The 26,152-nt window shown below is 36.9% G+C and overlaps 1 protein-coding gene across 4 annotated transcripts; it reads left to right on the top strand.

Annotated features, from left to right (window-relative positions):
- The first annotated feature begins 215 nt into the window (after positions 1–215).
- CDC7 (cell division cycle 7) lies at positions 216–25,127 on the top strand. Of its 4 annotated transcripts, none has more exons than XM_007977988.3 (12): positions 216–338; positions 1,044–1,221; positions 7,179–7,262; positions 7,587–7,722; positions 10,898–10,991; positions 11,082–11,224; positions 12,372–12,621; positions 13,257–13,352; positions 14,128–14,306; positions 15,106–15,188; positions 19,517–19,666; positions 23,416–25,127. In XM_007977988.3, exons 2-12 carry the CDS (start codon positions 1,107–1,109, stop codon positions 23,808–23,810), a joined length of 1,725 nt encoding a protein of 574 aa, XP_007976179.1. In that variant the 5' UTR covers positions 216–338; positions 1,044–1,106; the 3' UTR covers positions 23,811–25,127. The 4 variants fall into 4 exon arrangements, with proteins under 4 accessions (XP_007976179.1, XP_007976181.1, XP_007976182.1 ...); XM_007977990.3 differs by having other exon boundaries at positions 217–267; XM_007977991.3 differs by having other exon boundaries at positions 223–338; positions 1,078–1,221.
- Positions 25,128–26,152: the final 1,025 nt, after the last annotated feature.

Below are 26,152 nucleotides of genomic sequence, written 5' to 3'. Positions count from 1 at the left end.
GCACCTGAGGTTTTTCCTTCTCTGAGCTAGTTTCTTTCCTGGAAATCATGTTGGGCCCTTAGCCTTATGGTTCACCCTGTTTTTTAAGATCATCCCGGGGTTTCATTCCCGTAACTGCTCTTCCAGCTGGCCAAGGCGGCGGGAAGAAACCCCACCCTCTTGCGCAAGCGCCCAGTAGCGGAATCCGCTGGGTCGAGGGCTTTAGTGTGCGCATGTGCAACGAGAGCTGCGGCGGGAAGTGTTGCGCAGGCGCATCCAATCGACTCGGTAGGTGGGGAGCTCTTGGAGACGGCGACCCAGGCATCTGGGGAGCCACAGAAGTCGTACTCCCTTAAACCGTGAGTTTCAGACGGTTTGTTCCATGGCGCGGGATTGTGAGGGATTAGGAACGAATTCTGGATGGTGACTTCGCTTTTCTCGCCGTGCAGTTTCTTTCCCCGCCCCTCTTCGGATCCCTCCGACCTGCGGCGGGAAAGTCGTGCGCCTGCGCACTAAGCATCTGGTTCGGTCTCTGGCCCGAGGGAAGCCGGTCTTTTCCGGCTGACCTCGCGGCCAGCGCTGGCCGGAGGATTCCCATTCATTAAGCCGTCTCCTCCTCCGCCCAGTACTCGTAGCCAGGGTCGTATCAGTTCTCCATCAACTTGCGTGGGGCCTTGGACGAGCTTCCTGGCGCTCCCTGTCAGTGGCGAAACGGTTTTCTCCCTCAGTCTTTTTCGTGACTTCAAACCGCCCCCGGCGCTCGGCCCCTCCCCCACGCGGTCCCGGAGGCTACGCCAGACTCGCAGCTTCGCCATTTCCCACTGCGCCCGCTGCTGCGCGGGTGCCCAAGCTGGGAAATTCTCCCTGCAGCCCCCTGCCGGCGTTTCTGATAGGTGAAAATAAAGCACATGGAATTCCTTAGAAAAGGCCACAGTATGCCCTACTGTGGAGGTTTGGACACATGGTGCGTTTGAAAATGTTTGCCCCATTGGGGGCAGTGGTACGTTTTTAGTGCCGTGGTTTAGCGAGTGATCTAAACTTCTCCAGTGTTCTAATTTTTACAGCTGCTTTGCTTCCCCTGTGGATGTAACCCCTTAGCTGGCATTTTGCATCCCAATTGTCCTGTGATGGAGGCGTCTTTGGGGATTCAAATGGATGAGCCAATGGCTTTTTCTCCCCAGCGTGACCGGTCTCAGGCTGAAGGCTCTTTAAAAAAAAACGAGCAGAATTTTAAACTTGCAGGTATGTGTTTAATTCCAAAGATGTACAGTTGCAAAGATTTTTCAGGCAACAATTCTATGTTTTCAATTGCTCTCAAAAAATAAGTAGATTGAATCAAAGTGAGTTGTGTGTTTCTGTAGGATAGTGTTTTAAAACAGAGCTTCATATGATCTAAATGTAGGACTGAATTGCAATTTGGAAGACTGTAATACAACCCGTTTTACGGTTGAAGTTGCTATGGTCGTCAATATTGGTAACTAAGAATGCAGAAGTTTGATGATGCCCAAATTAAATTTCTCTTCTCTACCTATGTTCTTATCTCTACTCACCACATTGCCTTAAGCTTAAATTTAGAAATTGACACTGGAGATCGTCTCTTAAGTATTCAAAAGCAGAACTCACAGAGAAAAAAATATGAAATGTTTGTAGCAATAATAAAGCACCATATCTCAGTGTACAGCATGAAATGTTGTTTGGCCGTAAACCAGACCTTGGGGTGAAGAGGACAGGGTCAAGCAGTGCCTGCTTTTGTACACTCGCATGTGTGCTTTCATTTCTGCTCTGACACAGGACCTGGGACATAGTAGGTATTTATTAATAATAAATATTTGTTAAGTCGGGCGCGGTGGCTCAAGCCTGTAATCCCAGCACTTTGGGAGGCCGAGACGGGCGGATCACGAGGTCAGGAGATCGAGACCATCCTGACTAACGCGGTGAAACCCCGTCTCTACCAAAAAAACAAAAAACTAGCCGGGCGAGGTGGCGGGCGCCTGTAGTCCCAGCTACTCTGGAGGCCGAGATTCTCCTGCCATAAACCCGGGAGGCGGAGCTTGCAGTGAGCTGAGATCCGGCCACTGCACTCCAGCCTGGGCGACAGAGCGAGACTCCGTCTCAAAAAAAAAAAAAAAAAAAAGACACTGTCTCAAAAAAAATAAAAATAAAAATAAAAAAAATAAATATTTGTTAAATAGAGGAATTCTAGTTGACTGTATTTTTTTTTCTGAAAGGGTAGCCAGATCATCTTTTCCATCTTTGTCTGAAGTGAATTCTGTGCTTGTCCAAAAGATACTTATTTTGACCTTTTGTCCATATATTCTTTATAACCCCACCCTAGAAAAATATGGCATCACATACACTCTGCTTTGATGGAAGTCAGTTATCCCAGTTACCTCAACTTGAAACTTTAATCTTCAGCTGATGCTTTTTATTTGTTCCCCATATCGTCACCTAGCTTTATTTCTTTTTAATAGGTATGGCATTGTGTCTTCTTTCCATTCCCACTTCCACCACATTAATTCATTTCCTTACACTTTGTTCCTGATTTACAACAGTTTCTCACCTATGCTGCCTGCTTGCACTTTTCCATCCTTCAGTTCATCTGGTACGTTGGTGCTAGAATAATCGTAAAATGCCACTTTCATCCAGTTTCATGGATACTGTTCCTCTTCCTTTCCATTTTTCCAGCAGTTAGCTGTTTTTTTAGTTCATCTTTCCCTTTCTAGTCATTGGACACATAACACAGTAACTCAGTCATTGTAGTTTTCTTTTTCTATTGCTTAGGACTCTGCATTTTGTCTCCACTGTAAGCCCCTTGGCGGCAGTATCTCCTCTGGCTTCTGAAGTATGTTGTGACTTCAGCAGAGTATCTGAATGGATAACTCTGACTTGGTTCTGGCATCTTGTTTAGGAGAATGCCACTATTCTAATATTCTGAAAATCTGCTGGGAAGTAAAGAATAGGGTGAATTTTATTCCAGATTTCAAAAGTTTTGTAGCGTTTATGTAACAGAATATTGGACAGTATAAATAATACGATAAATTATAAAACATGCTAAAACTTTACTCTTGCGGCTCTTTTTAAAATATGATCCTTAATAACAGCTAAAGTTATATAAACATAACTTCACTGGGGAGTAAAGCTGATGAGGTCCAGGCACATAACAGTCTCGTAATCTAATTGGGAAAGTAAATCAAATTAGATCATAAGACAGGTATATCCCTGCACCTTATCAGCTTTACTCCTTATTGAAGTTATATTTTTGATTGGATGTTTTATATATCTTTGCATTCCCAGAGCTTAACAGTGTCCAGCACATAGTAGGTGCTTGAAAATATTTGAATGAATGATTTAATGTAAGGATATAAAGTAAAATACTTAGTGTAATGGATGAATAGCATGTCTCTTTATTTTGAGATATTTGTAAGATTTTTTATATTTTTCTGATAAACATGATTATTGAAAGTTTTGAAGTAAAGAAAGCCAAAATAAAGTCTTTTCGCATTATTGAAATATTGCCTGAACCAGAGTATGAGATCTTATTTCTGATCTCCATTTTTTGTTTAATATGTATCTTGAATATTGCTGATGTAGTAAATATTCTACAACTGGATTTAAGGTCCATTGTATATTATATTATATTATATTATATTATATTATATTATATTATATTATATTTAATCACCTTTTACTGTTGACCCTATAGATTGTTTCTGTTTTTTCCTATTAAGAAAAATGCTATAATGCACAAACTATCTGGCATAATATTGGTCAAATGTTTATTCTTTCACTAATTTGGCAAGCCTTTTTTTTTTTTTTTTTTTTTAAGACATGGTCTCTCCGTCACCTAGTCTGGAGTACAGTGGCGCAATTACAGCTCACTGCAGCCTTAACTCCTGCACTCAAGCTATCCTACCCACTCAGCCTCCTGAGTAGCTTGGATTATTGGCATGTGCCACTACACCCAGCTAATTTTAAATGTTTTTTTAGAGAGAGGATCTTGCTATGTTGCCCAGGCTAGTCTCAAACTCCTGGCCTCAAGCAATCCTCCCATCTTGGCCTCCCAAAGCACTGTGATTACAGGTGTGAGCCACCATGCCTGGCCAGTAAGCTTTTATTATTTTTTTTAAGTGTCTTACAATATGCCAAGTTTTAATAAGTGAGAAAGAAAGTATCTATTATATACAGATACTTTTTTAGGTGCTAGGGATAAATCAAAGCATAAAACAGAAATTAACACCCTGGTAGTTAGACAGTAGACAGACAGTAAACAAAAGAAATAAATACTAATGTTCAAAAGTGATTAGTGTTACAAAGAAAATGTAAAAGGGAAGGGGAGATAGAAAGTATTGGGGAAGGAGATTGTAATTTTAGTAACTATAGTTGGTCATAGCCTTCTGTAACATTTGTGCTAAGACTTCAAGGTGGTGAAGGAGTGAGCTGTGCAGATATTTGGGGAAGAACATTCCAAACAGAGGAAACAGCAAGTACAAAGACCCTGAGATGGGAGTGTGCCTAGCATTCAAGAATAGCAAGGAGGACATTGTGGCTAGAATGGGGAAGGTAATTGGAGTGAAGTCAAAGAGACATGTAAAGAGACTTTCTAATGGAGTGAGATGTGGAAACCATTAGAGGTTTTGAGCAAAATCATGACAAGGTGACTTAGCTTTATCAGAATACTCTGTTTAAACTCTGTTTGCTATATTGCAAGCTGACTGACTGCTGCATTACAGATAGACTACAGGCTGGCAAGGAGTGTAGTTAAGGAGAGTATTGATATATTAAAACCAACGTGGATATATTATGTAGCAGAAAACAAAAGTTACTTAAAATGTCAAAATAGAAACCTAGACCTTCATGTATAAAATAGAGGCATTTAAATAATTTTTAGCATATTATAGACTTTTCAGGGTCCTCCTCCAATCCTCAAAGTCTATTTCATTTGTCTGTCTTTAATACTGTTTTCCAGCTTTTGACATGAATGCACTTTTCTGCTTTCTGCTCTCATTTCCCACTTCAGAATTTGAGGATATTGCATTCACTTTGGTTGCCAGGAAGTTTTACTGTTGTTTAAAATTGTTGAAGTTGTTCTGAAGTGACAGGAAACCGTAATAAACATTTTGAGTTTTGTAAAGAGGAGTAGGTACATAGTAAGTGAGTAGTGGTGTGGAAGCACCCTTAATGTTTCTCCTCCCCTTCACATCTGTTCTCCACTTGTCATTTTTCTTCTTAAAAACTTTCTGTAGCTTTCATGTGCATTCTCTCTTCTCTTCCTCAGCCACATTCTATTTCTATTATTATTATTATTATTATTATTATTATTATTATTGAGACAGGGTCTCCCTCTTCTATCGCCCAGGCTGGAGTACAGTGGCATGATCATAGTTTAGTAACCTCAAGCTCCTGGGCTCAAGGTATCCTTCTGCCTCAGTCTCTGTAGCTGAGACTACAGGCCTGTGTTACAAAGGCCAGCTGATTTTTTGTTTGTTTGTTTGGTTTTTAACTTTTTTAAGAGATGGGGTCTCAAACACGTGGCCTCAAGCAATCTTCTTGCCTTGGTCTCCTAAAGTGCTGGGATTACAGGCCTGAGCCACCACCCCAGGCCACATTGTATTTCATTGTCTCTCAGCCCTCCCCCTGCCCTAATCATCCAAGCCATTTTTGTTTTTTGTTGTTGTTTTTTTTTTCTTGTTACTGTCTTTACAGACTTAGTTAATTTTTCCTAAAGTGTTTTCTTCGATTTTCACTACTTGGTAAATGCTTCAGAACAAAACTTAGCCATCAACTGAAGGCTTCCTATCACCTTCAGAAATCCTCGGCAACCTAGTAGTATATGCATTCTTTTATTACAGGTATCACCTTGTATTAAGAATGATAACATGTTTCCTCTACTAGACCAAGCTCCTAGTGGCTGTACCACATTTATTAGTTTTTTTTACATGCCCATTGCTGAGCATTTTTCAAAACAGTATTTATTTAAATGAATTAGTTCTAGCCAGGTGTGGTGGCTCACGCCTGTAATCCCAGCACTTTAGGAGGCCAAGGTGGGCAGATCACTTGAGATCAGGAGTTCGAGACCAGCTTGGCCAATGTGGTGAAACCCCGTCTCTACTGAAAATACAAAAATTATCCGGGCATGGTGGTGCGCGCCCATAATTACAGCTGCTCATGAGGCTGAGGCACGAGAATCTTTTGAACCCGGGAGGCAGAGACTGCAGTGAGTGGAGATTACATCACTGCACTCCAACCTGGGCAACAGAGTGAGACTCCATCTCAAAAAAAGAAAGAAAATTAGAAAATATATGTATAATTAAAATAAAGGAATAAGTTATATAGACATCAGCAACACCTCTGTGAAACTGGGCAAATGATTTAACCTCCCTGAATTGAGTTTCCTTATCTGAAAAATCAGGATAATAATTCCTGTTCTGCCAAGTTCACAGTACTGTTAGAAAGATCTGAAAAGATAAACCATGTGCAAGTGCTTTGAAAATGTCTTAAACTTATGCTACATAGGGCTAGTAGAGCCTAGATGCTGTAATAAAATCTGAAGAGTCTTACCTAGTTATCTTCTGTATCCAGTAGTTTACTGGGTTTTGTATTATTGTGTTCCCTTGTTTTAACTATGTACATTTTTATAAAGAACTGATATTTATTTAAAAGTAGCAATTTATCTGTAGTCAAGGATAGAGAGTACTACTGGCAATTGGGACAAATTTTTAAAAATACTTTTTTACATGCTTGAGAGCTTTAGTAGGCCTTCTTTCTGTAAATATAGGGTGAATATTCAATACATAAAATTTTACCAAGCCTTTAAGATTTTGTATCTTTGCGGGAAATCGTTTTCAAGAACATCGCAATGTGTCCTTGTCATGCCATCTAGTGATCACAGCACAAATTGTTTAGTTATTTTAAAAATTTGGTGGTTTTTCATGTTGTAATCTATACAGTAACAATGTATCTATTAGTATATAATTCCAGTATAGTAGAAATTTGGTATATTTAATTCTGGGACTGTCATTTTTGTCTGTTCAAGAGGTGTGTGTGAGTTACAGCAACTTGATAGGGTTTTAATCTTACAAGTTTTATTAAAACTTTTATTTATAATTATGTTTTATAATTTCATTTAGCTTTTTAAATTTTAAGAAACTATAAAATATACTGTCATTGATTAAAAGGCTAAATTTTTGTTTCCTTGAAAGGTGTTAAAAAAGATATTGAGAAGCTTTATGAAGCTGTACCACAGCTTGGGAATGTGTTTAAGATTAAGGACAAAATTGGAGAAGGTAATTTGGGGATATGCTTTACCATTTTTACAAGGTCTTTTTTCCCTCCTGTTTTCCTTTTGTAATCTTGGTTTTCATTACTATTTCTTATTGAAAAATATACCACTTTTTAGACTATTAAGACCGTAGTTTTATTACTAATTATGGTAACAGCTATTCTTTTTCAACCTCAAAGAAAGAATAAATAATAAATATTTACAGTAAAATGAAATCCTGTTTTAATCTATTATGCCATTGAAACAGTTTTTACAATCTGTTTTAGAATTGTTTCATTAACATTTTTAAAAACCCCGATATTGAAAAATTTAATACATTGTTTTACAGGCACTTTCAGCTCTGTTTATTTGGCCACAGCACAGTTACAAGTAGGACCTGAAGAGAAAATTGCTCTAAAACATTTGATTCCAACAAGTCATCCTGTAAGAATTGCAGCTGAACTTCAGTGCCTAACAGTGGCTGGGTAGGCAATTTAAACATATTTTAATTGAACTTGTATATAATTTATAAGATTTTAAAGTAGATGCTTAGCAGGGATGAGGAGATTGTATGTGAATTAAATACATTTTTCAGTCAAGTGTTTGCAATTTGCTAGCACTTTCCTTCTAACCTTGCAATAGTTAGTTAAATTTATAGTAATTCTTTTAGATTGGATTTCCCTTGAGGCTCGGCTTGATTTCCTGTCTTTTATCACTGCTTTTTGTAACCTTCCTGCCAAATCATAAACCTTGGCTTTCATGGTTTACATTATTTTGTAAATGTAGGGAACTCACATTTCACATTTCCCCAGCTATTGACGACCTCATCTAATATTTTATTTAGAATAATGGAATCATCTGGTATGGTTTCTCTCTGCTGGGTCATTTCTGTCAACATAAGGACATGATTTAGTATCTTATCCTCCTAAACTGCCCTCCTTCTTCCACCTGCTCCATCATTTCTTTGTTCCCCCTTAACAGCCAGACTTCTCAACAATTATCTGCATACATTGTTTTCATTTCACACCTCCCTTTCACTAAATACTCACTGCGGCTGGTTCTCCTCTAAACTGGAAACTATAGAGTCAGCCATTACTCTAGGCATCATTTAGCACAATTGACTTGAACCCTTATCTTGACTTCTGTACTGCCACACCCTCCTTGTTTTCTTCTTCCCTCATTTGGCCTTTCATTTTCAGTGTCTTTGCCAGCTCTTCCACTTCTGTCTGACCCCTTAATGTTGGAGTTCCTCATGCTTGCTCTTGGGTTTCTCTGTGTTCTCCTTAGTGTCCTCCATTTCCACATGATCTAAAGTAATGATTCCCACAAGTATATAGTTAATCTCAGACCTTTTATCGTTACTACAGGTTTGTATATATCCACCTGCCTATTTAACATTTCCACTTGGTGCCTGATAAATATCTCAAACCTAATATGCCAAAACTAAACCTTAACATGCCAAAAATAACCCCACCACAACAAATGTTCTTATCTACCCATCTCTGCAAATGGCCCATCTACGCACTTGTTCGGGCCAGAAACCTAGAAATCATCCTCATTTTCTGTTTCTCTCCTAAACCACATTAATCACTAAGTCCTAGCCATTTTGCCTCTAAAATATATCTAGAAGTTCATCCATGTCTATCTTCTCTGCCACTACCTCAGCTGAAGCCTAGACTATAACTGTAGCCTGCTGCGTCTTTCTCCCCTTCATTCTGTCTTCACACAGCAGCCAGAATGATCTTTAAAATATGAAATATATATGTATATAACTTAAATTGGGTCATTAGTTCCCCCACCTAAAATCTTTCAATGGTTTCCCTATGTACTTTGAAAAAAAAATTCAACCTTCTCATGCCTATCTTCCCACCTCCCTCACTGTGCTCCATTTCTTTAGTTTATCGAATTTGTCTCAAGAGCTTTCTTACCTCAGGGCCACTGCCCAGACTGTTTGCCCATTCAGGAAGGCCTCTCCCAGTCATTGCCTGCTGACCCTTTATCTTCTGATCTGAGCAAGAGTGAAACTGGACACAGGAGTTCATACTTGTAATCCCAGCACTTTGGGAGGATTGCTTGAGGCCAGGAGTTTGCTACCTGCCTGGGCAACATAGCAAGACCCCATCTTTACAAAAAACTTAAAAATTGGGCAGGCAGGGTGGCACACATCTGTAGTCCCAGCTACTTGGGAGACTGAGGTAGGAGGATCATTTGAGCCCAGGAGTTTGAGGTTGTAATGATATGTGATCGCTCCACTGCACTCCATCCAGCGTGGTCAGCAAAACAAGACCCTGTCTCTAAGGAAAAAAAAAGAGTGACACTGCTTGAAAGATGTCTTCTCTGAATTAAATTAGATTCTCCTATTTTCTTTTAATTGTCATAGCATCTTTTGATTTCTTTCAAAGCCCTTACCATAATCTGTCATTATAAGTTACCTTGTTATTATCTGTATTGTTCACTAGGTAGTAAACTCCATGAGGACAGAAATTCTGTAAATTTTATTCACTGTTGCATTACTAATGTCTGTAATCCCTAACAGCAAATAACAGTGCCCACTAAATATTGAATGAATGAATAAGTAAGCCTGTTTGTTTCAGCCCTCTGTGTATTATAGAAGACAAGAAAATGAGATGGCCTCTGTAAAGAATGTTTGATTGTACCATAAATGTGATCATTCCTTTTTCTATACTTTAACTGTCTCCCTCTACCACTTTTACTTTTTCTGTGCTTAAAAAGGTACATGCTAAAAATGCCTTCATCTGATCTTACAATACAGTCAGGCAAATTGTCTTTAGGCTCAGCTTCCATTGTGTTATATTTTCCTTCCTTCTGTTTTGTTTCTTCCTTTCCACTTTAATTGCTGTCTTAAAAATTACCAGTTAATTATTCTTTGCCAAACTAAAAGCCTCCCCTCAGTTGTTATTCTCTTTGACTTCCATGCTAATAACTCTTCCTTCAAAATTCCTTTCTTATTTGGCTCTCTAACTTGACTTCTTCCAAGCTTAGTTTTCTTTTCTCACTATTAATTTTCATGTCTCTAGGTATCACTTCTCTGCAAGTACTCTCACTGACTTCTCACATGTCTTACTTAAGGTTTTGTCCCTTATCTAGATATCTCTATCAAAATGATGAGGTCTGGTTTTAGCTGCTTCTTTTACTGGCTTTACTTATGTTTTGATATCTCTATTGTTTTCTTACTCAGGCCCAAAATCATAGAAATCACCTTTGTCCTATTTTCGTCTTTTACGAAGCAGTGTAGCATAGTGATTAAGAGCATATATCTGGAGCAAAATGCCTGGGTTCAAATCCTGGCTGTATGATCTATTAGTTTAGTGACCCTAATTTATTTATTACTGTTACCATCTTACCTGCTAAGTCTTATTAATCTTTTCCCTTTTTTTCTCACTGCCACTTCCCCAGTTACAACTATAATTACCTCATTGGAATTATTATAGTAACATCAAAACTGGTGCTATTTTTGTTTTAAAAGAAAACTTTAACACAAGAACACAAGTCACTTATGTTTATATTATGTGATGATGATTTTAAGTCAGTTTTCAGCAATATGTATGCATTGCTAAAATTGCGGTTTTTAAAATTAGGCATAAAGTTTCAGTCCCTCTGACCTTTCCTCTAAAAGTTCATTGTGCATTTTTCCACTAGGGGGCAAGATAATGTCATGGGAGTTAAATACTGCTTTAGGAAGAACGATCATGTAGTTATTGCTATGCCATATCTGGAGCATGAGTCGTTTTTGGTAGGTTTTAATATTTCTTGAATTTTTATTAGCTGAATATTTCATTGCAAACAATATTTGTAACTCATTTCATTCATAACTTTATTTTAGGACATTTTGAATTCTCTTTCCTTTCAAGAAGTACGGGAATATATGTTTAATCTGTTCAAAGCTTTGAAACGCATCCATCAGTTTGGTATTGTTCACCGTGATGTTAAGCCCAGCAATTTTTTATATAATAGGCGCTTGAAAAAGTAAGTATGAAGAGTTACTAGAAAATATTTACCCTATTTCTCTTTTAAAAAGCAATTTTGTTGTCTATATTTAAGGTATTGAACATGATGTTATAACATACATAGATAGTAAAAAGGTTACTATTGTGAAGCAAATGTTTCAGTTACCCATTTTATTTTTGTTTTTATGGCAAGAGCAGCTAAAATTTACTCATTTAGCATGAATCCCATATACAATACAGTTTTATTACCTGTAATCTTCAGAGTGTGTGTTAGGTCTAGATTTATTTATCCTACATAAGTGCTACTTTGTATCCACTGACCTATATCTCTTAGATAGAACATACTGCAACAGCCATGCACAGATTATTTCTGTTTCAGTTTCTTTGTGATTGGGAAGGGAACTGTGGTGAAGAAGAAGATAAAATTGTATTTGTGGAACAGTGTACATTATTAGATATACCATGATTCAGTGGAAATAGCCTGAACTAACAGACTTAGAGTCTAATAATTTTTGACCTTAGACATGTCTGTTACTCTGGACTTCATTTTTCTTTGGACCACATGATAGCCAATTTCCTGTTTTAACACGAAAGTTTTATTTTTATGTATACTTTTTAATGCTGATTATAATTATAAGCTGAAAATAACATAAATACCTCTATATAATGGATCGTATTGAACATAGTAAGATTATAACTTCTTTTTTGAGCATTTATACCCCTGACTTAAATTTTCTTTAATTGGATCAGATTTTAAAACCATGATTTTAATTTTTTAAACTTGCTTAACTAGAAATTATCTGCTATGATGCCATCTCTGCCACCATCAAAGAACAAAGGATTGTGTTTATGTTATGTATTCCTCTTCTGCCTTATGAACCCAGACCACTGGAAAAAAGAGAACATTTGATTGATTGTGGGACACCTCTTAATTTGCAATCCGAGTTAGCTGTTAAATTCTTACTTTGTCTGGAAAACTTATGTTTTTTTTCTTTTCCAGAATGCTATAAATTTCCCCCCCCCAAAAAAAAAACAGCAGAATGTTATAAATTCCTAATTGATCCCAAAAAAAATTACAGTTTTTATGAGGATGGTTTGAGAGTATTACAATGTTACTAAGCTTTAATTGTTACAGATAAGTAAAAATGCTTAATTTTGTCTCTTAGGTATGCCTTGGTAGACTTTGGTTTGGCCCAAGGAACCCATGACACGAAAATAGAGCTTCTCAAATTTGTCCAGTCTGAAGCTCAGCAGGAAAGGTGTTCACAAAACAAATCCCACATAATCACAGGAAACAAGATTCCATTGAGTGGCCCAGTACCTAAGGAGCTGGATCAGCAGTCCACCACAAAAGCTTCTGTTAAAAGACCCTACACAAATGCACAAATTCAGACTAAACAAGGAAAAGATGGAAAGGTTCTCTCTCTTTTATTTCTTAAGTACTGACACTGTTTTAGAAATGTACTCCTTCAGCCAACAGAGGGAGATACAATACTAGGATAGTACTTGTAATTTAAAAAACTTTTTTTTTACATTTGTTATATGTATTCAGTTGATTAACTTTTCACTAAGATTTGTACTGAATCATTTTGGTTACTATTTTAAAACTAAAATTTACTTTGTCCGTTTGTAACGTTTGTCATTACCTATTATGAAATCATATTTTATGACAAAAATGGAAAATATTACATTTTCCCTGCATGTTAAAAAGTTCAGATTATCCTTTTTAAAAGAAAGCATTAGTTATAGGGGAGGAATTCTGAAGTGTCTATCTCCATTTTAGCTGCACAGCAAAATGTAACATCCATGCAGGTGGTTTTTGAATTTTTTTAGTTACATATATTTGTGGACTATGATAACATTGTATGGGTGTTGAATTCTGTCTAGACTATTTTCTCCTTTCACAGAAGTGGTTTGGTGCCTGAGAATGACTTGGATGCAGCTGTTTTTGTTTCATCTCACTTAACTCTTTCAAAACTATGGCAGAGTACAGCTGGCAGAAAGTGTTACAGATATAATCCTTATTTTCCTTGTTTTTGTTGGTATTGTAGGAGGGATCTGTAGGCCTTTCTGTCCAGCGCTCTGTTTTTGGAGAAAGAAATTTCAATATACACAGCTCCATTTCACATGAGAGCCCTGCAGTGAAAGTAAGTAATGTAGCTTAATAGCATAATGGTCAGTCAGTCATACACTGAAGAGAATTTAGGTAATAACTAGATTAACATTTATTATCAGAACTTTTTTTAAAGTAGAGTTTGGCTTTGGCAGAAGGTATTACTCCTTTGAGCATTTAGTCAAAACTTGTTTTCTCCAGTTTTTTTCTGAACTTTTCTGGTGGAATTTTTTCTCATTTTTGGTTAGCTGACTATTACTGCTCTTTCTCTAGAGGAAGAAAGTTAAGGGCTTTTCTGTCATTGCTAGAGTGTGAGCTCCATACAGCTAGCTAACTGTTCTGACACATAGTTGATAGTGTAAAGATGTTTGTAAAGTTAACAAAATCATCATCAACGTAGATGATTTCAGATTGACTTAGGATATCTTGTGACAGCTAGACAGCATGAGCAACAAATTAAAACTGTGATTTTAGCCAATGTACTTGTGCAGTTTACAGTTCTGAAATGGAGTTAGACACTAGAACATAACTGTTTTATACTTTTGTAATATATCAGGAAAAGTTGTAATAAAGTATAAGTCAAATATTGGCCAAGCTAGGACTAATGAGTAAATTTTAATATAAGGCAACTTTGCAGAAAAACCCAAGAAGACCTTAAACATTTTAATAGACAACTGTTTATTTACCGTCCAATAGCCATTCAGCAGTTTTTAAAGCTATGCTTCCGCTATTGCTTTTTGCCATACTAGCATTTTAGGACATCGTGTTAAATGTCATGAAAATAGAAAAATAAGACTTTTCTTTTACAGCTCATGAAGCAGTCAAAGACTGTGGATGTACTGTCTAGAAAGTTAGCAACAAAAAAGAAGGCTATTTCTGCAAAAGTTATGAATAGTGGTGTAATGAGGAAAACTGCCACTTCTTGCCCAGCTAGCCTGACCTGTGACTGCTATGCAACAGATAAAGTTTGTAGTATTTGCCTTTCAAGGTAATGTGTTTTGGTGGTGTTATAAAATCACCAGCATGCTGCCATTAGAAATTGCATTGATTTGGGTGGATAATTTTGTGAGTGCAAGGGATCAATACAGATCCGTGAACTGCAATGGGCCTTGATGCACAGCAGTAGTACCTTGAAGAGCAAATGATAACAGTTTTCATATATTATTTATTTAACACGGATATACTCTGGAAAACACATTTGTTCTGATGTGCAAATAAGTAGGATGGGGTGGCTTTTAGAAGCTTCGAATCACACATTTTGCTTGCTAATGTAATCTTTTCTGTTTTCTCTTTTTATTCCCATTTATGTGGAGTAACCAGAACCAAACAGTAAGAGCTCCTCTCTTACTCCCACCTCCAACTCTTTGATTCATAAATTTCTCCCTTTCCTTCAAGACTTGGCTTTCATAAAGCCTTTCCTGATTAACTCAAATATATAAGTGTATCTGCGATCAATTACTCCAAACAGAAATGAATTTTTATACCTGTGAATTGCTATTGGGTTCTATTTTTCTATTGTGGCTCTTATTATCCACTACTGTTTTTTCTTCTTGGAGGTTATTTTAAAACCTTTCTGGAGTAAATCTGGGGAACGAGTAGAGGGGGTAAAAACCAGTAGAAGAAAAATCGAGGCTTTTTATCCCACTAGATTATCGTTTACTTCATAGTAACACTTACTATATAGGTATCGAGGCAAAATTTACTGTGAACTAAATTGATGAATGTTATCTTTTAGACTTACATAGTTCAACTTTAACGTAACTAGAGAAATCTTATTTCATCATAAGGCGTCAGCAGGTTGCCCCTAGGGCAGGTACACCAGGATTCAGAGCACCAGAGGTCTTGACAAAGTGCCCCAATCAAACTACAGGTATGTTGTACTGGAAATACAGAACCCAATTAAAACGGATTGTCCCAGATGTATTTTATTTTATTGTATGATCTTTGTCTATTTATAACTAATATTTGAGCTCTTCTGCTTTTATTTAAGTTATGTAAGCAGTTCTAGCAGTGTGGCATTCCTGTTTTTGAGCTAATGCTATTCTTTATGAAAGTTTTTAATCCTCATGTTGCCTCTCTTTTTTTTTTTAAACAGTTTATTCCATAGATTACATTTTGCGTATTTATTTACAAGATGATCTTACCGTCTTGTAAATAAATACGCAAAATGTAATCTATAGAATTTTGTTGACATCAGCTTTGTGGGGGAAAAAAATTATGTTTAATAGTTTTTGCCAACCAAAGACTTAAAGCATTTTATTTGCTTGCTTAATACCTCAAAAGTTTCCTGTGATGTAGATATAATTGTGTTTGATTAAAATTATTTTTGTTATATAAACAATATAATAGCAGTTAGAAGGTTTTGAAAAAGAAAAACGTCTTCCATAATCTAAAAAGTTACCATGGAGCTGGAATTCAGGAAACATCTTGAATGAATAGATGGATCCTGCTGTTCACTTGGATTATGGGCTTTGAAGAAATGCATTTATTCATTGAATGTCTGTTCTTGCTTGCTAATGATAAAGTAAATAAATAAATAAGACCATCTGTTCACACTCTTAATCAGGACACACTATCAAATAATTATAAAATAACCTGTTGAGTATGGTAGTAAAACTTATACAAGGTATTTAAGGAGTATCTAACTATCCTAACCCAAAGAGATTATGAAAGGCAATTCATGAAAGAAGTGACCTCTTGAAGAAGTGACCTCTTAGAATGTAAATTGGGCTGGGAGGTTAGCATAGAGGCATGAGCCAAGGAACTCAAGAAACAGCATACAGAAAACTAAAAAAGTTTCATTTTAGCTGGGTGCAGTGGCTCACACCGGCAATCCCAGCACTTTCGGAGGCTGAGATGGGCGGATCATCTGAGGTCAGGAGTTTGAAATCAGCCTGGCCAACATGGTGAAACCCCATCTCTACTAAAAATACAAAAATCAGCTGGGTGTGGTGGTGTGCACCTGTAATCCCAGCTACTCGGGAGGCTGAGGCAAGAGAATCACTTGAACCCAGGAGGCGGAAGTTGCAGTGAGCTGAGATCACACCATTGCACTCCAACCTGGGTGTCAGGGCAAGACTTCATCTCGAAAAAAAAAAAAAAAAAAGTCTAATTTTGCTAGAATATTAAGATGCAAGTTGAGGAATGGTGAGAAATAAACCTGGAATGAGGTAGACAAGGTCAGACCACAGTTGTTACAGTTTGAACTATATACTGTACATATAATCAAGCGAAAGAAGTGGCAATGGTATATTCTAGATGGATCATTCTGGCAGGCGTTCAGTTTAGCTTTTGGAGAGTGGTGGCATGAATTTTTCCAGGTGAGAGGATGAAAATGTGAATGAGGGTATTAGTAATAGGAATAAAAAGAAAAGTGAAGGGTTGGAAAAGGCAGAGCTTGGTGGATAATTGGATGTAGAATTTGGGTGTGGTGTGGTGAGGGAAAAGGGCATTCAGGATATTTACCAGATTCCTAGCTTGGGAGACTTGGATGTGTACCAGTAACTAAGGTGGAGAGTAAAGGAGAAGTAACTGGTTTATAGGGGAAAGTAAGGTTGGTTTTGGGTATAATTGTTTTGAGGTATTTGTGGGACATCCACATAGAGATATCCAACAGAATCAAAGTTAAGTCTGATGCTCAGCGAAGGAGCTGGGCTAGAAATGCAGTTGAATGTCATCATTATATAAATGACAGTTGAAACCATGAAGTGGATGGACCAATCAGGGAGAGTATACAGAGGGAGAAGTTAAAACTCTAAGGAACATTAGTCAGCACTTAAGGCTTGGAGAAAACATTGAAGGAGCAGGCAGAGGTACCAAAGGAGCTAAGAAAGGCATGTGGGGCCAGGCACAGTGGCTCACCATGCCTGTAATACCAGCACTTTGGGAGGCCAAGGCAGGCAGATCACTAGGTCAGGAGTTTGAGACCAGCCTGGCCAATATGGTGAAACCCCATCTCTACTAAAAAGTACAAAAAATTAGCTGGGCATGGTGGTGCGTGCCTGTAGTTCCAGCTACTGCAGAGGCTGAGGCAGGAGAATTGAACCCAGGAGACAGAGGTTACAGTGAGCCGAGATTGCGCCATTGGACCCCAGCCTGGGCAACAGAGACTCCCTCTCAAAAAAAAAAAAAAAAGGTGATACAGTAGCTGAAGGAACAGAGCAAATAACCTGGTGATACTAGGAGGTCAACAATTAGGAGAGATATCCCTTTAAAAAAATAAATAAATAAATAAAAAATAAAAAAAATAAAAAAAAAATAAAAAAATAAAAATAAAAAATAAAAAAAAAAAAGCTTTTTAACATCAAGTTGAGCTGGTCATAATCTTTAACAGCCAGAATTAAGAAGATTAAAGTTTCTATAGTGGGAATGTAAATTAGTATAACCACTATGGAAAACAATTTTGACGTTCCTCAGAAAACTAAAAATAGAGCTACTACATGATCCAACAATCCCACTGCTAGGTATATACCCAAAAGAAAGAAAATCAATGTACCAAAGAGGTATCTGCACTCCCATGTTTGTTGAAGCACTATTCATAATAGTCAAAATTTGGAAGCGACCTAAGTGTCCATCAACAGATGAATAGATAAAGAAAATGTGGTACTTACACACAATGGAGTACTATTCAGCCATGAAAAAGAAGATCTTGTCATTTGCAACAACATGGATGGAACTGGAGATCATTATGTCAAGTAAAATAAGCCAGGCACCGAAAGACAAGCATTACATGTTCTCACTTATTTGTGGGATCTAAAAATCAAAACAATTGAACCCATAGAGAGTGGAAAGATGGTTACCAGAGGCTGAGAAGGGTAGTGGGAGGGTGTGGGGGACGTGGGGACTGCTAATGGGTACAAAAAATAGTTATAAATGAATAATCCAGCATTTTGGGAGGCTAAGGCGGGTGGATTGCTTGAGCTTAGGAGCTTGAGACCAGCTTGGGCAACATGGTAGAACCCTATTTCTACCAAAAATACAAAAAAGTAGCTGGGTGTGGTAGTGTGCACTCGTGTACCCAGCTACTCAGGAGGCTGAGGTGGGAGGATCACTTGAGCCTGGGAGGCGGCGGTTGCAGTGAGCCGAGATCACACCACCACACTCTAGCCTGGGCAACAGAGCCAGACCCCATCTCGAAAAAAAAAAAGAATGAATAAGACCTAGTATTTGATAGCACAGTGGGGAGACTATAGTCAATAATTTAATTGTACATTTTAAAATAACTAAAAGAGTACTTTGGGAGGCTGAGGCAGGCAGATCACTTGAGTCCAGGAGCTTGAAACCAACCTGACCAATGTGGCTAAATCCCATCTCTACTAAAAATACAAAAAAAAAAAAAAAAAAAAAAAAGCTGGGTATGGTGACACGCCTGTGATCCCAGCTACTCAGGAGGCTGAAGCATGAGAATTGCTTGAATCTGGGAGGCAGAGGTTGCTGTGAGCTGAGACTGTGCCACTGCACTCTAGCCTGGGCCACATAGCGAGACCCTGTCTCAAAAAAAAAAAAAAAAAAGAATATAATTGGATTGTTTGTAACACAAAGGATAAATGCTTGAGGGAATGGATACCTTATTTTCCAGGATGTGATTATTATACATTGCATGCCTGTATCAAAACATCTTATATACCTCATCAATATATATACCTACTGTGTACTCAGAAAAATTAAAGTCTTTACAGCCACAAAAAAATAAAAATAAAATACTTTTTTAAAGGTTTCTATAGCAGCAGTTGGTGCTAGTGTCAGCTGAAGAAGAGCTTCTAATGTTCATTACTTTTCACTAAAATGAAAGCATTTTGACCAGTATGGTATGTAATTCTCAAGGATCATTCAGATTTTTTTCCCTCTTAGCTGTTTTTGGATTCCTTTTGATCCTATAAAATGTTCATTTACTTATTGTTTCCTAATGATTAAGTATCCTTTTAAATTTACCAACATGTTTCTTAAGAAAGAAACATATTTTGCAGTGAGGATTCTCAGTCCTGTTTGTACATTAAAATCACCTGAGGAACTTTTTTTAAAACATTGATGCCTGAGCCCTACTTTGGAACTGTTCAATCAAAATCCCTGGGTCTGGGCATCTGAATTTTTTAAGGCTCCCAAGGTGATTCTAATGCATAGTAAATGTTGAGGACTATTGATTTAGATGACAAAATTATAGACTTGAAATTTATTTTTAAAATTTGTCTTCTATTGCAGCAATTGACATGTGGTCTGCAGGTGTCATATTTCTTTCTTTGCTTAGTGGACGATACCCATTTTATAAAGCAAGTGATGATTTAACTGCTTTGGCCCAAATTATGACAATTCGGGGATCCAGAGAAACTATCCAAGCTGCTAAAACTTTTGGTAAGCAGTTTTGTATTATAGAACAAAACAGAATGCCTTTGATTATCTCCTACAAATCACTTAATAAATTATTATGAAATTTTCTTTACAAATAAACATTCAGTCTTGATAAAGTTCTCTAATATTATATAGAAAATTCTTCAATTGCTTGAAAATAAACGTATCACCTCTCCTCTACACATATAATCATTTAATCTTATTAAGCACAAGTAATACCTTTTGCAGTATTTAAAGTTTACCTGTATAATTTTGTAGGAATAAGGAGTAAAATCTTAACTCCTTTTAGTTATGGTTTGACTTTTATTACATACATTTACCTTTAATAATATGTTTTACTTTTTTATTGTATTTTAAACATCAGATATACTACGTCTTGGTACTTAGAGTGTCCTTGCCTTAAATGATCTTAGGCTATACTAACAAGTAAACAATTATTAATACAGTATAATAAGGATTAGGGAAGAGAATAGAAATTTGTGTTGTCAGGTTGTGTAGGTTTATGGTAGCAGAGAAGCAGAATGCATAGAAGGCCTTAACTGATGGGATATTATTGTAAGCATATATTGGACATGGATGTCATCTCCTTAGCATGCAAGTTCTTCAAGACGGGGATGTGCAGTGTACTTCATAGGGCACGTGAGAATTATCTCAGCCTTGCTGTGGCCAACAGTCTGAACTCAAATGCCCGTTTAATGTTTATTTTCCAAGCTCAGTTATAGTTAATGCTTTCCAAGGAATAAGTGGGATTGAGTCAGCTTACTACCACACAATACAGAATACCCCAGGAGATAAAGGTTCAACCAGCCTACCTCAAGAGTAGCTGGGCTGCCTTGTGCTCAGCCCCAGAATCAGCGGGTCTTAACCGGGGTTGCATGTCAGAATTATCTGAGAATCTTTAAGAAATACATATGCCTGCCCACTCTACCTATTCTTGGAAAATATGATTCAGAAAAATAAGATACTTAGGAAGGCTCCAGCCTTGTTTGAAAAAACAAGTGATTTTGACTAAGAAACTACAGGTGTTTAAGAACCACTGCAAAAATTACTGCCCTAGCTTATGCACTAGTGCTATAGTCCAATCTATAAGAAAAACTTGGTGGTTGTGAAGAAAGCCTCATCTTAATAGAAGCTTGCCAAAATACGTTTCTACAGCAAAGTCGGTCCACAATTGTAACTGTCTTGTACTTATTGTAAGAAAATTTTATTTGAAGATAATAGGATGAAATAATACATACAAGGGAAAAGTGACCATGAGTGGAAAACAAGATGGATATCTTAGAAATGGCATTCTTACATAATAATAAACATAACAAGTATGTTTATTCTCAACTGAGAAAACTTTCATCTACTATTGAATAACTTGGTGAGAGGTTTATGAACATGAAGTTTATCAGCCAACACCAAAATATTTTATTGAAGAGCTTGAATCTCCCCATTGGTAATCCAAGTTATAATCAGGGCCAACAATGGAAGTACAACATCTGACACAAAAATACTCCAGATCAAGTGCCATGATAGCAAGCAAGAGCTTTTAGAGATTTATCATTGTAATACTTGTTCTCATATTTGGAAAAAAAAATAGGACCAGGCACGGTGGCTCACACCTGTAATCCCAGCACTTCGAGAGGCTGAGGTGGGCGGATCATGAGGTCATGAGATGAGACCATCCTGGCTAATGTGGTGAAATCCCATCTCTACTAAAAACACAAAAATTAGCTGGGCATGGTAGCACACACTTGTAGTCCCAGCTACTCGGGAAGCTGTGAGGCAGGAGAACCGCAGTTGAAGCCAGGAGACGGCAGTTGCAGTGAGCCAAGATTGCACCACTGCACTCCAGCCTGGCGACAGAGCAAGACTGTCTCAAAAAACAAATAATAAAAATAATGCCATAGGACTTGTCTCAGTTGTATTAGTATGACATCTGTAGTTATTTTAGTCAGATCTTACTATAACTTTGGACTGAGTATAAAAGCCTCAAAATTTCAACAAACACAACTGTGTTCCCCTTTGTAACCTAAAGAAATGACTTAGCTGAGATTAGCAGTGAGATCACCTTTACTTCTCTTATCTGTAACCTACTCCACTGTTCTCAGCCCTTAAACCTGGCTCCATTGTGGGTTGTCATTTAGTACTCAGTGAATTGTATTGGATAAATTAAAAAGAAAAGTCTTGAGCTGAAACAAATTCCTGACACATAGTACTCTGTAACAAAGTATGTTGACCAATTGTGTTAGTTGGAGTTATTTTTCCTGAATGTTATAAATGAATCTTCTTTTTGGTCATATAAAAAAAAAGCATATTGTATAACTTGGGGACATGCGATAACATATACTATTAATTATTTTATGACTTCAGAACAAGCTAATAAAGGAATAAAAAACTATGTGAGTATTCCCCTCTGGCTCTAATTTTCCAGAGAGAATAGGAATGATAGAATCAGTTCAAAAGTAGGAAAGGATTGGCATATTGTATCCTCATAGAATTTGGTTTTTGGTAATTGTTTCTTTCGTTTCCTCCCTTTCCCTCCCCTCTTTTTCCCCTGGCTTAGTTAAACATCAGTCCAGTAGTTAGTTCAGAATAGGGAAAGGTAACTTTTTATCATCCTCAGCCAGATTAATGACTTTGTTGACCATCTACATTCCCAGAAAAGCATTTAAATGTTATGGTACTTATTGTTTAGTACATTTATGTTTAATAAGTAAATGCAAGGCAAAAATAATACATGATTGCCATTTGCGTGATTAACTTCTTTTTGCACATCTGATAATAAACCCATCAGGAAGTTGTTTCAGACATTTATATTTTTAAAAACTGAGATATAGTTTGTTTATTTGTTCATTCAGAAACATTTATTGGGGCTTTATGTATGCTAAGTACTATTGCAAGTCTCTGCTTTGACAGAGCTTAAATTCTAGTGAGGGAGAGAACATAAGTACTATGAGAAATGAGTGGTACTGAGAAAGATAAAAGGAAAAGGGGAGGGAAGAGGCTCATTTAGGATAGGTTGGTCAAGAACAGCATCTCTAAGGATGTATGTTGTCATTTGAACAGAGTTGTTGAAATGAATAATGCCTTTTTGTCTAGTCCAATAGACATTAACTGACCACCTAACATGTACCAGGCATAAGCTGGGTTTGGGAGGTTCAAAGATAGATAAGACAGTTCCTACCTTCAAAGAGCTCACAGTCTACTAGGTGGGACAGACATATATAGGATAGCAAAAATAATAGTAGAACTCCTCCCAAGATACAGTAGAAGCTGAAATTGATCAATTCTCTCTGAGGGTGTCAAGCCTGAGGTGATTCTTGATCTGAGTGGTGATGCCAGTGAGAGTGTCCTGGGCACACAAGGAGTGCAGCACATCATAGGCAAAGACAGGAGTCATGTAGTCAAAGACATAGAAGGCTGGAAAGGAAGTAGAGTGGGGGCGTGGGAGCTGCAGCTAGTTAAAGATTGTAGAAGGATAAGATGAAGCTTGAGAAACTGGCAGAGTCAAGTGAGTGCCTGGCATAGCTTAGTAAGTCACTGCTTTCTACTGACTATCTCTCACTTTATCTCCCACTGTGCAATTCACATACAACTTAAATATAGCATGTGGTGCTCTATCTCACTGTATGTGTGTGTGTTTGTGTGTCCGTGTCCATAAAGCATATGTTTGAACTTTCATGTTTCTCATGAGAGAGGCTTCTGATATACTCAAATAATAAAATGGCTTTTTCTGTTGTTGTTTTTTCTTCTTTTGCTTTTAGGGAAATCAATATTATGTAGCAAAGAAGTTCCAGCACAAGACTTGAGAAAACTCTGTGAGAGACTCAGGGGTATGGATTCTAACACTCCCAAGTTAACAAGTGATATACAAGGACCTGCTTCTCATCAACCAGCTGTTTCAGAGAAGACTGACCATAAAGCTTCTCGCCTCATACAAACACCTCCAGGACAATACTCAGGGAATTCATTTAAAAAGGGGGATAGTAATAGCTGTGGGTGTTGTTTTGATGAGTATACTACCAATTTAGAAGGCTGGAATGAGGTACCTGATGAAGCTTATGACCTGCTTGATAAACTTCTAGATCTAAATCCAGCTTCAAGAATAACAGCAGAAGCTGCTTTGCTGCATCCATTTTTTAAAGATATGAGCTTGTGATGATGGGTCTTCATTTAATGTTTACTGTTACGAGGTAGAATAAAAAAGAATATTTTGTAATAGCCATAAGTTCTTGTTTAGAGACCAGAGCAGGATTAATAATTTATTTTAACATTTTAGTGTTTGGTGGCACATTCTAAAATATAGATTAAGAATACTTAAAATGCCTGGGATAGTTGTTGGGACTAACAACATGATCTTTGAGTTAAACCTACCTAAGTAGATTTTAGGTGGGTTCCTTATTAGGTCAGATTTTTAGTTTCCCTAATTACCTTTCACTGACATATGCAGAAAAAGGAGCAGTATTAGTTTTAATTAATTAAAATTAACGGATGTGATGAGGATTAAATGAATGAAAAAGACTTAATTTGTAGATTTTTTAGAGTTATGAGCTATGTATACTTTGGGGAAACTCAACCTGGTGCTGGTGCTCTAACAAGGTAAGAAAAGAAGATAATTTCCTTTTCTAGAGGTACATATTATGCCTTTTATGAACACTAAAACAATGAGGAAATGTTGGTCATGGGGCAAAGTATCACCTAAAATTGAATTTATCCATTTTTAAAAAACACTTTATGAAAGCATTTTAGTGTCAATTGCCATTTTTTCTTAATGGCTTCTCAATTTTCTTCCTTCTCTGCCCCTACCAAAAACATTCTCCTCGGAAATTATATGGTGCTGACCACAAAGTTTCTGGATGTTTTATTAAATATTGTATGTGTTTACAGTTGGGAATTTAAAATAATATATACACTGGTTGATAAAGGGAAGCTGCAGGACCAAGGTGAAGATTGATAGTCCAAATGCTTTTCTTTTTTGAGGTGTATATTTTTTCACACCATCTTAGATATAATTAGGTAGCTGCTGAAAGTAAAAGTGAATACAGAATTGACAGTATTATTGGAGATTTTTCCTCTGCATAGAGCCATCCAGATCTCTGTATCCTGTTTTGACTAAGTCTTAGGTGGGTTGGGAAGAGAGAAAATGAAGTAGGCAAAGAGAAAAGGACCCAAGATAGAGGTCCATATTCAGAAATGATGACAGCATATCAAACTTTCTATGGGAAAAAGTCTGGTGGTTGGGTCAGCTGACAGATTTCCCATTTAGTAGTCATAAAATACAGAAATAGTTGAGGGACATATATTCATTTTGTTATTTTGAGCATTGGTAGGTCAATATATCTACCTAATCTGGTAATTATAGGATATATCTATATAAACCATTACCATTGATCTGCTCTGTCTTATGCCATAATCTTAAAAAAAATTGAATGCTCTTGAATTTGTATATTTAATAAAGTTATCCTTTTATATTTTTTATGTCAGAGTACTCATTTGAAAAATAGCTTTTTTTTTTTTAATTGACCACTGGGAATATTTTTCTTTTGAGATGGGTGAATGATGATATTTCTTCAGCAAATAGGTAGCATGTTAATGAAACAGTCATGTTAACACATATTCAGAAATTAAAAAGAAAGAAAATTTTACCAAAAGGGTAGATAGGGAGACATTCTCTAAGAAAGTTTAAAATTCAGGGCTGTTATTTTAACTTTCCATTAATGGCAAAGAACTTGATTCATCCTGAGGGGGAAGTAAAAGGGAGCTAGTGTTTTTAAAGATACCTAGTGTTACAAATTAGTTCTCAGGGAATTTCAGTCCCACTGAAGAATATTGCCTCAATTTTGGACAAATATTCCCAATGTGCTACATCAGAATTGGCAGGGAGCTTCTATATGCATATTCTTTAGGTTTTTACGCCTTCTGAAGACCATTTTTAAATAATGGGAAATGTTTCTAAAAGATTTGAATTAGGCAAAATAGTCATTTCTAGGGATAGACTAAGAAGGTAGCTAGTTAATACCATTTCCTCTTAATCAGCTATTTTTCACTGTCAGTTTTTAAAAATTCCTACTGCTCAGGCTCGATAAAACTGTTAAGGGTATTTTCACTTAAAAAGCCTTAGACATTTAGAACTATTAATATAACAAGCTACAAGTATTGGTTTTTGAAACAGGCTGAGCTCTAGCATTTTTAATGAAACTTTTCCTTATAAGGAGATGATTATAGTTGTCTTAATGACCTAAATAAAAATGTGGTTCAATAATGGTTATTCCAAGAATTAATCATAGTTTATTTCAAGATATGAACAAGTCATCAAGTAAAACGTTAATCTTACTGTTCCTGGCATCAGCATTTTAGGGACAAAATAGTGTTACAGATGTCGGGATATTGATTGCATAAAATCTTGAAACCCACAAAACTCAGGCTTAAGTCTTAGTAATTTCTGTTGTTTATGTAATTTCAGCCCCGCACGTCACTGAAAAGTTATTTATCTTAACAAAG

The sequence above is a fragment of the Chlorocebus sabaeus genome, chromosome 20 (assembly GCF_047675955.1).
Source record: "Chlorocebus sabaeus isolate Y175 chromosome 20, mChlSab1.0.hap1, whole genome shotgun sequence".
NCBI classification, from domain to species: Eukaryota; Metazoa; Chordata; class Mammalia; order Primates; family Cercopithecidae; genus Chlorocebus; species Chlorocebus sabaeus.
Note: the sequence above shows the minus strand (reverse complement) of the source record. Positions and strands in the feature narration are given on the sequence as shown.